Consider the following 14863-nt stretch of genomic DNA (forward strand, 5'->3'; position numbering starts at 1 on the left):
GAGCAGTTTTGCAGTAAAATCCCATCTCAGAGTGAGTACTGCAAGGGCAGGTGGCTTTATCCAACCAACTGGTGGGTTCCATTGTCCCCAGTATATTTTCATATATATAATAATGGTGGTTAAGGAGCTATATAAAAAAAGATCAACAACTCACCTCTAGGAAGACTAAAGAATAACGACTAGAAGGAGACTACAATGTAGTGGAAGTAATGAGGGGACCATCCAAATCCCAACCTGCACTGATGGGAGGCAACATGAAAAAGTTGAAAGGTGTTAACTCTCATGGAAGAAGAAGCAAAGGAAGGAGCAAGATATGACATTGTTTATTGCCTCGGATGGGGGAAAGTACAGGCAAGCTAACAACAAATTTCTCATACAGGACGAAGGAGACAAACAAGGTCACAATGATTGTACAAAGATGATCTGAGAAAACATCTGATCACCATCTCAGACAGCCAAAGTATTTAGGAAGAAGCAGTGGTCTTGGAATAAAATCAGTCTGTCTCTGGGATAGTAAGTGCAGGAGACAATGTCACCCATAAGCAAAAGGAAGAAGCAAATATGTCTTTAGAGAAGTATGATACAGGGAATAAGTGGACAAAGGTTCAAATGAGGGACACATGGGAGTCCTGAAAACAAAACACAGGTTCCAGTCCAGAAGAGAAACTGGATGAAGAAAACTGATTATAAAATTTTAGAAAGGGTCTGTAAGAACTAGAAAAAATAAAAGAAGAGTAGCATGAGAAGAAATGGAAGGTCACTGATGAATATGTAAAAAATGATTGGATCAATCCAGCTAGAACTACAGTCCTAGACTGGTGACCACAAAAGTGGAAATGTGGTGGTGAGGAAAGTTGCAGAGGCATTGATAAGAATATTCCCAAAATCACTGAAACAGAACATGTACACTGTGGGAAGGATCCAGTCTAGTTGAGACAACCAATCTGCCACAAGTCCAAAGCTCCTAGGACATGACAGGTCAATAACTTAATGTGAGTGGTCAGGGGCCCAAAAAGAGAAAGTCCTGAAAGTTAGTGTCTTTCCTATCAGTTGATATAAGAAGTTACTGTTGTCTGAGTGGATCATAACAGGATGACCAAACATGTGAGACGGAAGATTTAAGGCAAGCTTGTGGATGAGCCAAAATCTTGTGCACGTTTAATATGAAGAAACTGCTCCTCCAGACCTCAGAAAGGGTGCAGATGTTTAGAATTGCACTCCACCCAGAGAAAGAACAATCTATGAACAGATGGAAGGTGAAGGAAGATGGATGCTCAGGGTCATATGGGACAGAGTGAGCCAAAAGATGGAGGGAGTGGCAGAAGAAAAGAAAGTGGATCTCTGGACATATTCCATTGAAGAGGATGTCAATGGGCACATCTGAAAAACAGAACCTCTGAAACAGGAAGAGAAGAAAATGTGAAAACTTTGGTACCTGAAACTTCATATTTCCAAGATGTACATGAAAAGGTTAAGCCTGCTCCATAAGCTCGTTGAAAAGTCTTCCTTTAAAATACAGTGGCTTATAGTGATACAAGGGAAAGTGTTATTGTTTGTGTCCCCCAAAAAACTACACAACAGGCCAAAGGAAATTGAACTTTGTACTGGAAATCCATAAACTGACTGCTGATTCACCAGAGAACCATTAAGTGAATCAGATAGTGAGAGGAGTGTCAAGATGGAGAGCTTGATCAGCCAACCTGAACAAAATGACTCCTAGTGAAGAAGGGAGGTCACAGCCAAAGATTCCACTTTAGATGGGACAAGTAGGAGATAGACATCCATACAATTGTGAAAATGTAGGCTCAATAAATGTCCTCAGGACCTAACTGAAAACATACAGTGCTGTAGCCAACACAAACAGAAGGGCTTGGAAGTGAGAAATCTGACTGTAGAGGATGATTAAAATGATGCAGCTGGTAGTCGACAAACTAGAATGTGAATTAATGCATACTTGGTCATCCACAGTCTAGGATAGAACACTCACATCAGACTGAAAAACATCATCATCAATATTGAACTGAGGAATGACAAGAAATTGGTTCAAGGAGAACAGAACAATGTTAGCTCACCAATTGCCCATCTTCTTGAGAAAGACAAAGATGCAGTAGTAGGGTTCAGGACTTGGCCCATGATATTCATAACCTGGAGAGAAGGCACAAGTCCTCCAAGAATTGAAGATGTAAGTGAAATGAGGGGGTGGAAAGAAAGGGATGCCCATGTGAACCAAAGGTCTTTTGCAAAGTCTGCAGTTGTGCAAAGTGGGAGAGCAGAGCTCCTACCAGCCCAAACCAGAAACAAGTCACCTCTGTGAATTGTGATGCCCAACCCTCTAAGAGGGTGGAGGTTAGAAATCATTAAGGCAAGGAGTAGAAGAGGGGGCAACCTTATAAGACTCCTGAAGACGAGAAACCTGTAGAGACCATTAAACTAAGCAAGGTGGAAATGGGAAGCGAGAAGAAAATTGTGCTGTTTCAGCTCAAGCTTCTGATGGAAAAGAAATTAACCTAAATCCTCATTACAGAGGAGAGGTATCTCATAGAAGTCTCCGAGATAAAACTGAGGATCAACTCCAGAAAGTAAAGTAAGGCATCTTGATCAAACAAATCACAGAAGCAAAGTAAGCAAATTACTTGGGACACTGTGGAAGATTTTAGAAATCAAGACCAAGATGAAGCCCAAATAAGGGGAGGATTTTTCCCCAAGGAAAGCTATCTGAGTCACAATGTAGAGCCTCCAAAAGAAGGAGTGTGGGTAGATAACAAAGAAGCTGAGCAAAAGCAAGATGAAGACAAACTGACTGAGGACAAGAGATAGAGAAATAAAGAATGATATCTCCAAGTTAGAAAAAGCAATTCAAGAGACTGAAGCTCAAAGAAAGAAAGAAAAAAATCACAAAAAAAAACACCTAGCAGAAGATTCTCTCTGTCTTTGAGGAAGAGGCACCTAGAGCTTAGTAAGAAGTCAAGAGAAAAAGGTATTAGCATGAACACTAATATCAGAGGAGGGGGAGAAAGAGAATATAATTATAAAAGGGAAAGCTCATGCAGCAAAGTATCTCCAAATATAGCAATCAGCAACAGAAGAAAAAAAAATCACATACTTGTAAAAAAAATTGTATCAAAGAATGTAAAAGTTCTTATCTGTACCTTAAATGGAAGGAATGAACTAGAAACAAGAGTAGGTGGAGGGAACAGCAGGTGAAAATCATCAAAAGATGAGGTAGGCTCAACTGAAGTAACAAAAGCAGGAGGTTGGGAAACCTGGATCTGAGATTAGAATGGAACCAACCACCTGGTGCACAAAGGCAGCAATGGTACAGGATTCCTCGAGTTGCCACTGAAAACAGTAACAGATGACTCCTGTTGTGGAGTGTTGGGACCTCGGGAAGTGGAAAAAATGTGTATTCGTGAAGTCACAGTCAAAATGGAGAACAGTACCGTCAAAGAAACCACATCACAATGCAAAAGTTTTGTAATCTGATGAAGATATCAAATTAACATAATTTGAATGAGAAGTTCTAACTGAAATGTTTAAAATTGTTATTGTTCTTCCTCAAAACCAAGAATATAAAGGTGACACTATGATTGATAACCAAGTTTAAAATAATAAGCACAAAGTCAAACAGTGCTGAGGAATAGAATGAGTCTCTGCTGAAATGTTAGTGCTCATTGGGTTCACTGTGCACGGAGGATGTGTCACCCTTCTATTGGTGGAGAACTACAGTCTAATAACCACATCACAGATTGGTACAATACACATTTAGGGGTGGGTGGGAGTTTCATTCAAGACTTGGTGCATGAACAAAATCATTTTTGGCAGTGGTGCAAGGTAATAGCCATCTGTTTTGTGTTGAGGTGAGTAGCATTTCTGAATTAAACTATTATCACACATTAGAAAAAAAAAACACATAACTGATTACTTTGTATTGTGATAATATTTTTCTTAATATGCAATATATTTTCAGAATTTTTAAAAAAAATCTAACAAGTTGTAATCCCCAATGATAAGAATCAAGTTAAAATAATTTTAGACCAGTAAAAAAACAAACTAAAACCCACTCAATGTATGGCTGTTACAATGAATACAGAAACCTAGTCGATTTATAGTTGCATAAATCATACATCTTTCTTACATGAAACATCCATAATGTTGCATTACAGATATAGTTGCATAAATCATACATCTTTGTTACATGAAACATCCATAATGTTGCATTACAGAGTAAAAAGGAACTTTTCTAAACATCCACCTTACAATATGCTGTTAAAAAATGTATTACCTAATATTCTGCTATTAAACTGTAAACATTACTTGAACACGTTTGTAATTTACATTTATTTTGTTAACAATTGTATCGTCATGCCAAAATGATTCACAAATTACACAAAACATATGTGCACCAGTTTTAAAAATGAATGAAACAATAAAACAAGACTATAAGCTCAGTTACAAATTTATTACAAATGTTTTTAGCGATTCTTTCAGAATGGATAAAAGATCAACTATGTACTTCTAACATTATCTACACACACATATATGAACAGTATATTTGTTTCATGAACTGATACATAATTCTACACCATACTTTCAAAATCCTGAATTAAATTCACTTTATTACGTTCAAATTTACAGAGTGTCTAAGTCCGGGAATTAGTCACACGTTATGACTAAACTTCTGTGCATAAAGAAAAGAGGATGACAATCTGAACAGAAAATTATTACAGAGTAGTAAAAAATTTCATCTAGCTTTAAAATAGTGCTTATTTTACCCAAAGTCTCGAAGCACGGGAAACATTATAAAAAAACATGTAACATCAAACTAACTCCATGTGCCATTATATTTCAAGTTATTTTCCACTCCAGAAATCTAAACACCATAAATTACATCGTGTAAGGTGGGAGGTACCATCAGAGAGCCAAAAACTACATACCTGCGGTGTCAATGCATGTTTTGAGATTCACGTGTTAAATTTAAAAGTATTCCTAAACACATCTTCAATGGCAACTTGTCCTTTACTGGACAGCCGTCTCGATCCAATTCCAGCAAACCTCTTCGTTAGTAGCGGTGTTCCGTTAAATAATACAAATTTTTTCCTTTTCTCACAGAAACTATACCAACGACATGAACCTTCACTTAGATCACTTTCATTATTCCGAATACAATCAAATACATAAGTCTGCTTATGATTATCGATACCCATCTGAACAGCCCAACCAGTGCCTCCTTCCACGGTTTCTTGGTTCTTGCTTATCTTTCCGATGGCAAATATTGCATCAGAATTCTGTACCTGAAACCAGTTGCGCCTTAATAAGTTATCAATAAAGGTTTTCCCTGTTGGATACTTTCTCTTCAGCGTCTTATTTGCCTTCAGCAGGTGAGGTTCGGCATTTGAGAGTTCTTGCTGCGACAAGACACACCGGTTTGGATTGGATGAAGCATGACCTCTGAATGAGTACGCGATTGTCTTGATTCCATATTTCTTTGCAGTCACTTCCCAGCACTGGTCACTTCCTCTAGCCCCTCCCGAGTGAATGACATATTCACCTCGTAAATAAAAAGATTCTACCTTTTTACACATCAGCAAACACTTCGCAAAGATTGAATCATCCATGTCCTCCCATTGGACGTCCTCATCACTGATGACTTTATCATGAGAAACTTTCAGTCTTTTCCTACTTCCATCCTCACTTGAAGTATCGATGACCAGGTCACTCTGGTTAGAAAATGAGCTTAAAGTATTGCACTCACCATTCAATGAATTTAAGTCTTGGGTTTGCTGGGAACCATTTCTTTCTGTGGAATATTGTGATTCAGTAGTCTCTGACTGTATAGATGCGGAACTACTGTATTCCGGGTTATAATCCTCAACCTTGTTTTGGTTCACCACAGACATGTTTTTCTAGAACCTATAAGACAGAACCAAAGTGAATTACATCACTGAAACAGTAGTGCCTGATTAATCATACAACTTCAATGTCTTAAAACAAGACTTTCTAGTGATCTTTAGAGATGTCGTTTTTACTTGTCATATCAATGAAACACGCACAAAGTTCAGTGCTTGGGAATGTTAAATGAAAGCCAACTTCTGCAGCAACCTATCTAACAAGACTTAAAACAAATTAATCACAATTCAATGCTAGAGTTAGATATAGAATGACTCATTTTTACATATTAAGATTATTTCACTTTAATGTAAAAATTCATAGCTCTTATTTAGCTGTTTGAAAAACTCTCCTTGTAAAACTAAAATGTTTTTGGTCTGGTTAAAGAGTTAGCGATGCTTTAGTAAGTTGTGTGTTTTTAGAAGAAAGTCAAGCAACATCGTCTGAAACAATCCAAAAATCAAGATAAAAGAAACGAGTAGCCACAGTACTTGAAATCTTACAGCCAGGAGTAGAGTAAATTAATCTACGAGACCTTTTTTATTAGCTATATACCAAGTGTGGGGCACTCATATACCCGATTCAATTTTATTACTCATCAGCCTACCTTCAAATTGAAATAATTTTACACAGGACTAGATTAAATTAATCTATGAGACCTTGGGCATGGTCACTTATATCAATCAAAAGGGTTTGACCTCCTGAGTCCAAAATTGTAATTAGATCTCCAATCGGTCAAGAGATGAGCTAAAAGTTTCTACTTGAAAAAAAAAAAAACCCAACTCTGAGCCATTCTATAAGCCACTATGCTGCAGCTAACAAAAATAATACATGTTTCTCCTCAACCTGTCTTAGAATATTGGTAGCAATACACTTTCCTGAGTCTATACTCTAAGATATTTACCTGACACTTCTTTTACCAGGTGGCTCTCTTATGATCTATTTACCAAGTGTTGAGCACAATCCAGTAACATTGTTTGACCCCTTATCGAAAATAGCCTACACATTTTACGTGCATGTGGCATAGTAACATGAGAGAATTGCAAACACTATAGTTCGTGTCCATACTCGTTCATGATATTTCCTTTCCTGTACTTTCAAGCGTGAACCAGCACAATTCCTCCGTTTGCATCTCCAGCACGAACTATTGTTTAACAGACTTACGTGACACAGCCACATGGGAAACATTGGTTTGTTTTTAATTTCACACAAAGCTACACTAGGGCTACCTGCAATAGCTGTCTCCTAATTTAGCAGTGCAAGACTAGAGAGAAGGCAGCTAGTTATCACCATCCACTGCCAACTCTTGGGCTACTCTTTTTACCAACGAATAGTGAGACTGACCATCACATTGTAACACCCCCATGGCTGAAAGGGCGAGCATGTTTGGTGGGACGGAGAATCAAACCTGTGACCCTCAGATTGCGAGTCGAGCGCCCTAACCACCTCGCCATGCCGGGCCCACATGGGAAACAATCAGGACAGTCCACACAAAAGGTGTATATTAAGTCCTTTGTAAATAATAATATGTTAATAGTAATCACTTCTGATAGTTCATCACAGATTGGACTGTGGTTCAAGTTTACGTCAGTAGATGGAGCAATGTTTTTTTCCCTCTGCGAGAACATCACTAATGACACAATATGAAGAAAAACATAAAACTGAATCAATATCCTTTATTGTAGGTTAATAAGATACAATTCAGCAATGAATGCACACTTGAAAGGTTAGGCTAGAGTCTAGATGATAAGCAAAGAGCGAGAACATCACTAATGACACAATATGAAGAAAAACATAAAACTGAATGAACATCCTTTATTGTAGGTTAATAAGATACAATTCAGCAATGAATGCACACTTGAAAGGTTAGGCTAGCGTCAAAGTTTCGAGCTTCTTAGCAGTCGAACAAAAACACCCTCTCATCTATCTGCATCGTGCAAAAGTTACTCAAATTTTGTACGTGAAATGCAAAACAGAATTTCAGCCAGCTTGTGCCCAAGTGATGGTCACATTATGGCTGTGTCATTTAGCTGGATTGTAGGGCTTTACTTTCTTTTCTGGGAAGATCCCCGATGTATTTCATATTAAAGATGTAATAGATACTGTTTAGTAAGTCAGCTGCCATGAATAGCTGATACATTTATATAAACAATTAGTTTCATTAATTTCACAAAACAATGTAGACTGTGGAACATACAAGTAAATGTTACAATCAATAAGAAAAATATTAACAAATTACATACTGGGGAGGATGCAATAACAGTATTTTAACAAATGATCATATGATACTTCCAGGTGAATACTTGTAGTATGCCTAGTATTTACAAATGCCAATAATATATAAAAGAGTTTTATGACTAATCAAGTCTTGTTTGGACACATCTAGTGCTTTTAAATTTCATCCTAACAGGGAGTTCTCTGCAATATCTCAGCAGGAACTGTCTTAACGATGGTCAAGTAAACGGGTCTTATAGACGCAGTGAATACTTTGAGGTATTTAGAGCAATTCACTGATTATTACAAGTAGCTTAAAATTGGAAAAGTGTCTCGTGTGGGATGACTTTGATGTAGTCCGTGATTTTTACACAGTGAAGTATCAACTGTGTAACTTATTACTTTTGTATAATGGCAATGGGAAAGCATTTTCTACAACTCCAGTGCACAACCAACTGGAAAATAAGCTCGCTCAGCACAAGAAGACTTTTTAATACACTTCAAGTGTGGCTTCAAGTTTTGGAGTTTTTATCACACTATTGGTTACTGATGATTGCTGAAAAGTTCCATTATACAGCTGGTGTTACGGCTGTACTGGATAACAATCTGACTCAGTAGGTACTGATGACGATTTGTTTACTTGATGAAGAACAAGCTCGGCCAAAGTCCATTCCACAGGACAATACATAAAGAATTACAATTTCTTAATATCTAGAGTTCTCCTGGAACTCATAGTTGAATAAAGAAAATGCTGGAACATCTAATGAATATATAAGGAAGATGGAACAAAAATAACAACACTGTAAAAAAGTTCTAATGATATAGAACCAAAAGTAATTTAATCTGATTAATTAATTATCTGATTAATTTCAGGCTTCAGTTTCAGCTCCCTTTTATACATAAACTCTCATTCATTATTGACCTTAGAATAATTTAAAATAATGATGAACACATACAAGGTTGACCATACACAAACTAACCAAGTCAGCTTCAGGTATAACTAACTTTTAGTTCTATAGGATATACTTGTCACTTTTATAAATGTAGTCCTAAATTATGCTTTGTCCATCCATTACAACTTATGGTTGTGAATATCTCAGGTACATCAGAGAACTGTAGCTGATTTCATGACAGTCAGCAGAAAGATTGTTCCAAATTTCAACCACTGCATTTCATAGAATCTTTTATCTTTCATCATCCAGCCCAACTGATGAGATCTGGTAATGAATGACAAGCTTACTGGGCAGTGATTGGCGAGAGGAAAATCATATTTTTATAACAGTTATAAGGATTTATAGTGCTGCAGGCAGAATAGATACCCCCATACACAAGCTGATAGAGAAATCATGGTTCACGTTATGTTGCCACGAGGTAAAATCGTATCTTATATATACATACATATATTTAATATAGAGGGTGATCCAAAACTATCTTTTCTATTTTAAAATGTAATAATTATCTAAGTAAGGAAATACAACCATGCAGTTTTCAACATCTTGTAGTCCGACTCAAACAGTTGTTACTGGCATGTCAGTAGACTTCTAAATATGCACCTTTAGTGGTTCTCCGTACATCTAACCAATATTCGATTCTAGTTGTCATTCGCTGCAACATGCCCACAGTTACAGTGGCAATAGTGTCTGTTATCCCGGTCTTTAGCTCTCCGATGTTTGCTATAGGTGTGTCATACATGGTATCCTTAACATACCCCCATACTTCTTTCCTGTACTGGTGTCTGAAATTACGCTGTACCACAGTCTCTGCAAGCCAAATGACACATTGAGCCCCATTTTACGGGGTAACACTTCTCACTGGAGGGAAAACAAAACATGACAATAAAAATTGTTTGAGCTGGGCTACAATATGGTTGTATTTCCTTAATTAGGTAATTATTAGATTTCAAAATAGGAAAGATTTTGGACCACCCTGTATAACTGTTTAAAGCTTTTAGTCATTTTATATGTATTCTTCCTAGAGCATGCAGATATTATGGATTGAGTTTCTACTGTAGACAGAATTAATGTAATAAAATTGTTGCATTTATTTAAATGTTTGTTACTGTCACTACTCTGTTTGCAACTAAGAGTTTGTAAGTTAAAGAGATAGTTTGAGTTTTTGAGGTACATATTTTTTAATGTTTATGTGTAAGTGCTTGATTTTCACATTTAAGAACCCTAAGGAACTCACACAGCTCCCTAGAAATCTGCTCACTGTTATCCTGGAAATAGAATGAACAATGTAGAAAAAAAAAAAAAAACACAGACAAAAACTACTCGTCTAACAAGCAAAGTATAACGGTAAAGTTTGTTTTCGCAGTTTTGGTCTATATGAATTCCACGCCCCTGTGTATACAGTATTTTATATGAAGCCTAACTTGTATGGAGATAATTACCTTTTTTCAAACATTTGAAAAACATGAAAAAGGTATCCAAAGATACATTCGAAACATTAATGATATAATCGGTGCTATGCAACTGTAATACAATTTATCACATATTTTGAGATTAAAAGATAGATAATATTTAGCAAGACGTACACAAATGAATAATAAATACACGTAGAACATACTTATAATTACATAAAACATTTGGCTACTGATGGGCTCAATTCTATGTTAAATGTCCTGCTCCCTTCTCCAATCTTTTGTTTTTACATTAAAGAAATTTAAAACATTTAAAATTGTCTTTAATTCACTATCCTATAATGAAGTAAAGTATTGAAAAATAATTTTAGTTTCTTTCAGGATGTGAACTCTCCTCCTTTTTAATCCAGATCCATTTAAAATGATCCTATTTTATATTATCTCACTTGCCGGTCACTGTTGACATACCTTTGACCTTTCCCTCGTGTGCTATGTTTTGCCTCAATTTGTTTCCATAAAAATCTCTAATCTTGGCCTTTCAGTGATGTCTTTTACTTTCACATTACCAACTGTGTCTAACAAAGAAAACTGCATTAAGATAAACACTTTAAACGAAACAAACCCACATTTTTCTTTCAGCTAATCATTCAAACAATTAACTTATCAATGCCGTAAAAATAACGACCAATCATTCATATGGTCCTCATTTACAGCAAGTCCTCACATGGTGAGCTTTAATTACTCAATCAAATTATATGGAGCCATAAGAGTATTACCTATGAATACATCAATACACAATTATATATGATTAATTATACCACAGAAAAATGGTATAAGAGAATATGAGACTTTATAAGAATTATATTATTTGTAAACTTGAATTTACATATATATATGATAACAACTAATTCCTGTGAATTAATGCAATAACAACAGTAAAAATAAAACTGGAAGTTTCAAAAATTACTATCAGTTTAAACTAACACAGAATAACATAAAACTTGCTCATCCTTGTAGGTTTATTTTAAGGATTCATGATTTATTAAATCTATATTTAGGTTTTCTTCTTAATGTAAGTTTCTTCTAAATATATAATTTAAAATACTAAGCCTCACTTTGTTCATTTGATATTAGCTTGAAGGACAAAGAATTACAAAAATCATAATATTCTTATTATTTCAATGCTTTTATTTATGCTTCTATGCATAATTAATGGAAACTTAATTTTTTACTATCTAAAAGTAATACTGTTGTCTATAGCAAAGAAAAGATCTTCAATCTAGTTATCTTTACTGTACAAAGTCATTTGAAATAAATAACAGTAACAATCCCGAGCAGAAGAAAATTACATGTTGTTAGACAGGCCTAACTATGAAACTTATCAGTAAAAACCAAAACTATTCATATTATTTACTTCTACACTAATTTACATTTTCAGCCGGCGTTTTCTCTGCCAGTATTAAATTAGTAGACCTTAACAAAACTTACATGTAACTGTTATGTGCAAAATAATTTAATTTTTAGTATTAGTAGTAATACTAATAGTATAATCTTCACAAATATCCTTTAACATAATAACAATAGGAATAATTTTAATACAATTCTTTGTGATTTATCATGTCTACACATGATACAAAGAAAAGTAAAGCCATGAAAAAGTTTAATTTCTTTACTCATAAAGTCTCGAACCCTAGGAATTTAAATTAAACAGTAATATTTTAACTTTTACTAAGTTTTAATATAAACCGAAATTCGTTGTAGACTGCATTCAAAGTCATATAAACACACTCAGCCAATAGTGTCTTCACTCTTATTGTCTTAATCATAGACAACGCAAGTGTAGCCCAAAATTCAATTTTTTCCAAACTTTGTTTATTTTTGCTGTTCTTGTTTGTTTTTACCCTTTGACTAATTCAGATCTTTGATTAAGAGTGAAGTAAATTATAATCAAGTTGTTTCATGTTAATTACCATTGATTTTATTTTAGCATTCAGAAAACGTGATACCGAACGAAGACAGAAAACGACAGTGTAATATATTATTTTGTGGGATAATATTAATTGACAAGAATTTCAATGGTAGCCCATGAAATAAGTATACTGAAGCTACTGGTAATTATTATGCTTAATTACTTTTTAGCTAAGGCCTAAACTATGTTAGTCTGACTTATAGTTAAAAAATTACCTGTCTAGTTTTCGAATGTCAATCAAATTTTTCAAAATTTCGCGCAAAGTTATAAAGTACCTATCTGTGTAAAAACGACCAAAATTTTGAATTGAGACTATCAACAAGACCTAACGCCAGTTCTTGGGCTACTCTTATCTGATGAAATATTGTAGGGTGCAACGGTTATCAAACAATCTTGGGCGTGCTTTAGTTAGGCGCGGTGTGTGTGCAATAGCTACATGTCAGTCTTTTGTTTTTCTATTTTCAAAAAGTAAGGATTGCTAAATTGAAAAGTTAATAATGTCGCCAATAACTTTTGTTAAATTTGCCAGAGAGACTTAGCAATAATAACATGTCAGAGTTACGCTGTTTTTTTTGTGTGTGTGTGTGTGTGTGCAATTACTAAAATCGTTAGCTAGGGGGATATTCAAATTTTTTATTTTCTTCTTAACTTAAGGAGTCTCTTTATGACAAAGTTTAAGAACCTCTGGAATAGTAGTCGAGTTCCCACCTTCTTGATACTTACTTTGTCCTTTGCAGTTAAGTTTGAGTCTAGAACTTAAAATATAGTTGATATTAAAATAATTACACCATAGCTAATCACTCCAAATACAAAGTAAATATATGATCACTTACCTCGACATCTAAGCTAATACTTAAGTATTTTTCGCGGGTTTATTTTAGATAAACATATAGTAAAACTAAAAGGTGATACTAGTTTACCAGAAACGGAAATAATTATCGTGGGTTGTTTATCGTTTTGTTTCAACCTCTTTCCATCTAATTCATATTTAACAATCTTTTTCAATGGTAACTCTGCATTACATCGTGTATTATTTTGAAACATGAAAACAATAGTGATTAAAAATTTTAAAACAATATCACTTAAGAAAAACAACCTGAATAATTCAGTCGTTATATTGATAGTTATATCTTATTTCACAAAAGACGCTGAATTATTCAACTTGCTCTTCGTGTTTACGCTCGTGAAAAACATTTGATAGAAATGATGCAATTAAAAGTGTTTTAGTTAAGTGATATTTTCCACTTATTTATACAAGAAAACTCGAATTTTTTTTAACGAACTGTACCGTAGCATCACAGGCATCTTCAGTATAAAACCTGTAAAAACACAAAAAATCACAACACCTATTGACAAATAATAAATTTAAACTTAACATTGATATGAAATATATAAATTATATTTTTTCAATTAACTTTTTCTTATATTATATTTATACATATTATTTTTCAATTACATTTTTCTAATTATATATTTATTTTTTATTTTTAAACATATATTTTAAAACTCAAATTACAAGATAAATTATCTTATTGCTAAAGTTTCAAATCAAAACCTAATTAAAAAAAGTATTTAAATTAACATCAACATTAGAATAATTTTTAACGTAAATTTATAAAATTAATTTTTGTTATTTGTACTTAAACACACAGTTACACAAAGGGCTATTTGGGCTCTGTCCACCACGGGTATCAAAACCCGGTTTCTAGTGTTGTAAGTCCACAGACTTACAACACCTAAGAACAACGCCTAAGTTTGCTAGTTTTCCGTTTCCGCCATTATCAAATGCAACGGAAGTGGGCTAATAAGATCAAACACTCCTTCTCTGCACAGATTTAATAAATAATTTAACAAAACCATAATACTGGATATCACAAACAGAACATAAATAAAAGCAACACAGTTTCCACAGAGCAAAACATAAGTAAAAGCTATCAGACTCAGCAAAACAGAAATATGTAAAAAATCTACAGGCTTGACAACACATAAGTAAAAATCACGTTGTATTAAAATATAGAATTTGAAGCATACTTTGATAAGTTCTGAATTGTTCCCATAAGTAGAACTGACAATCTATATATTCTTTATAACGTCAACATAAAAAACAAATTATTTAATTTAGGGTTAACCATGCAATGAAACCACGTCAGAGTTGGAAATCCTTAACTGAAGGTCTAAGTTTTAATAAACCAATTTGTCTCTGACTGCTTGCCAGAGGCTAAAAGATGAATAAAGTGGACAACATATAGAAACTATCCAAATGACAGTTACATAATTCTATACTGTCAGGGGCAGATCCAGGATTTTGAGCAGGAGATGGTCCAAATGGAAAAAAAAAAGTAAGCAAAAGAACAAGACGGAAGGCATCTTACTTATATTAGATAAAAAAAAAAACAAAATAATAAATTTTGTTTTTAAGGTTAATTTATGGT

The 14863-nt window shown here is 34.4% G+C and overlaps 1 protein-coding gene across 8 annotated transcripts; it reads right to left on the minus strand.

The window, feature by feature from the left end:
- Positions 1-4438: 4438 nt before the first annotated feature.
- LOC106474456 lies at positions 4439-13285 on the minus strand. Of its 8 annotated transcripts, none has more exons than XM_013935150.2 (3): positions 13265-13285; positions 10931-11037; positions 4439-5910 (listed from the first exon to the last, which is right to left on the minus strand). In XM_013935150.2, the coding sequence occupies exon 3, from the start codon at positions 5895-5897 to the stop codon at positions 4962-4964; it is 936 nt and encodes a 311-aa protein (XP_013790604.1). In that variant the 5' UTR covers positions 5898-5910; positions 10931-11037; positions 13265-13285; the 3' UTR covers positions 4439-4961. The 8 variants fall into 8 exon arrangements, with proteins under 8 accessions (XP_013790604.1, XP_022258471.1, XP_022258473.1 ...); XM_022402763.1 differs by lacking the exon at positions 13265-13285 and adding an exon at positions 12647-12719; XM_022402765.1 differs by lacking the exon at positions 13265-13285 and adding an exon at positions 12251-12399.
- Between the last annotated feature and the right edge of the window lie 1578 nt (positions 13286-14863).

Source organism: Limulus polyphemus, unplaced genomic scaffold (genome assembly GCF_000517525.1).
Source record: "Limulus polyphemus unplaced genomic scaffold, Limulus_polyphemus-2.1.2 Scaffold7245, whole genome shotgun sequence".
Classification (NCBI taxonomy): Eukaryota; Metazoa; Arthropoda; class Merostomata; order Xiphosura; family Limulidae; genus Limulus; species Limulus polyphemus.

Coding starts and splice junctions, on each gene's coding strand:
- LOC106474456 (XM_013935150.2), bottom strand. CDS start 5,897: ATGTCTGTGGTGAACCAAAACAAGGTTGAGGATTATAACCCGGAATAC.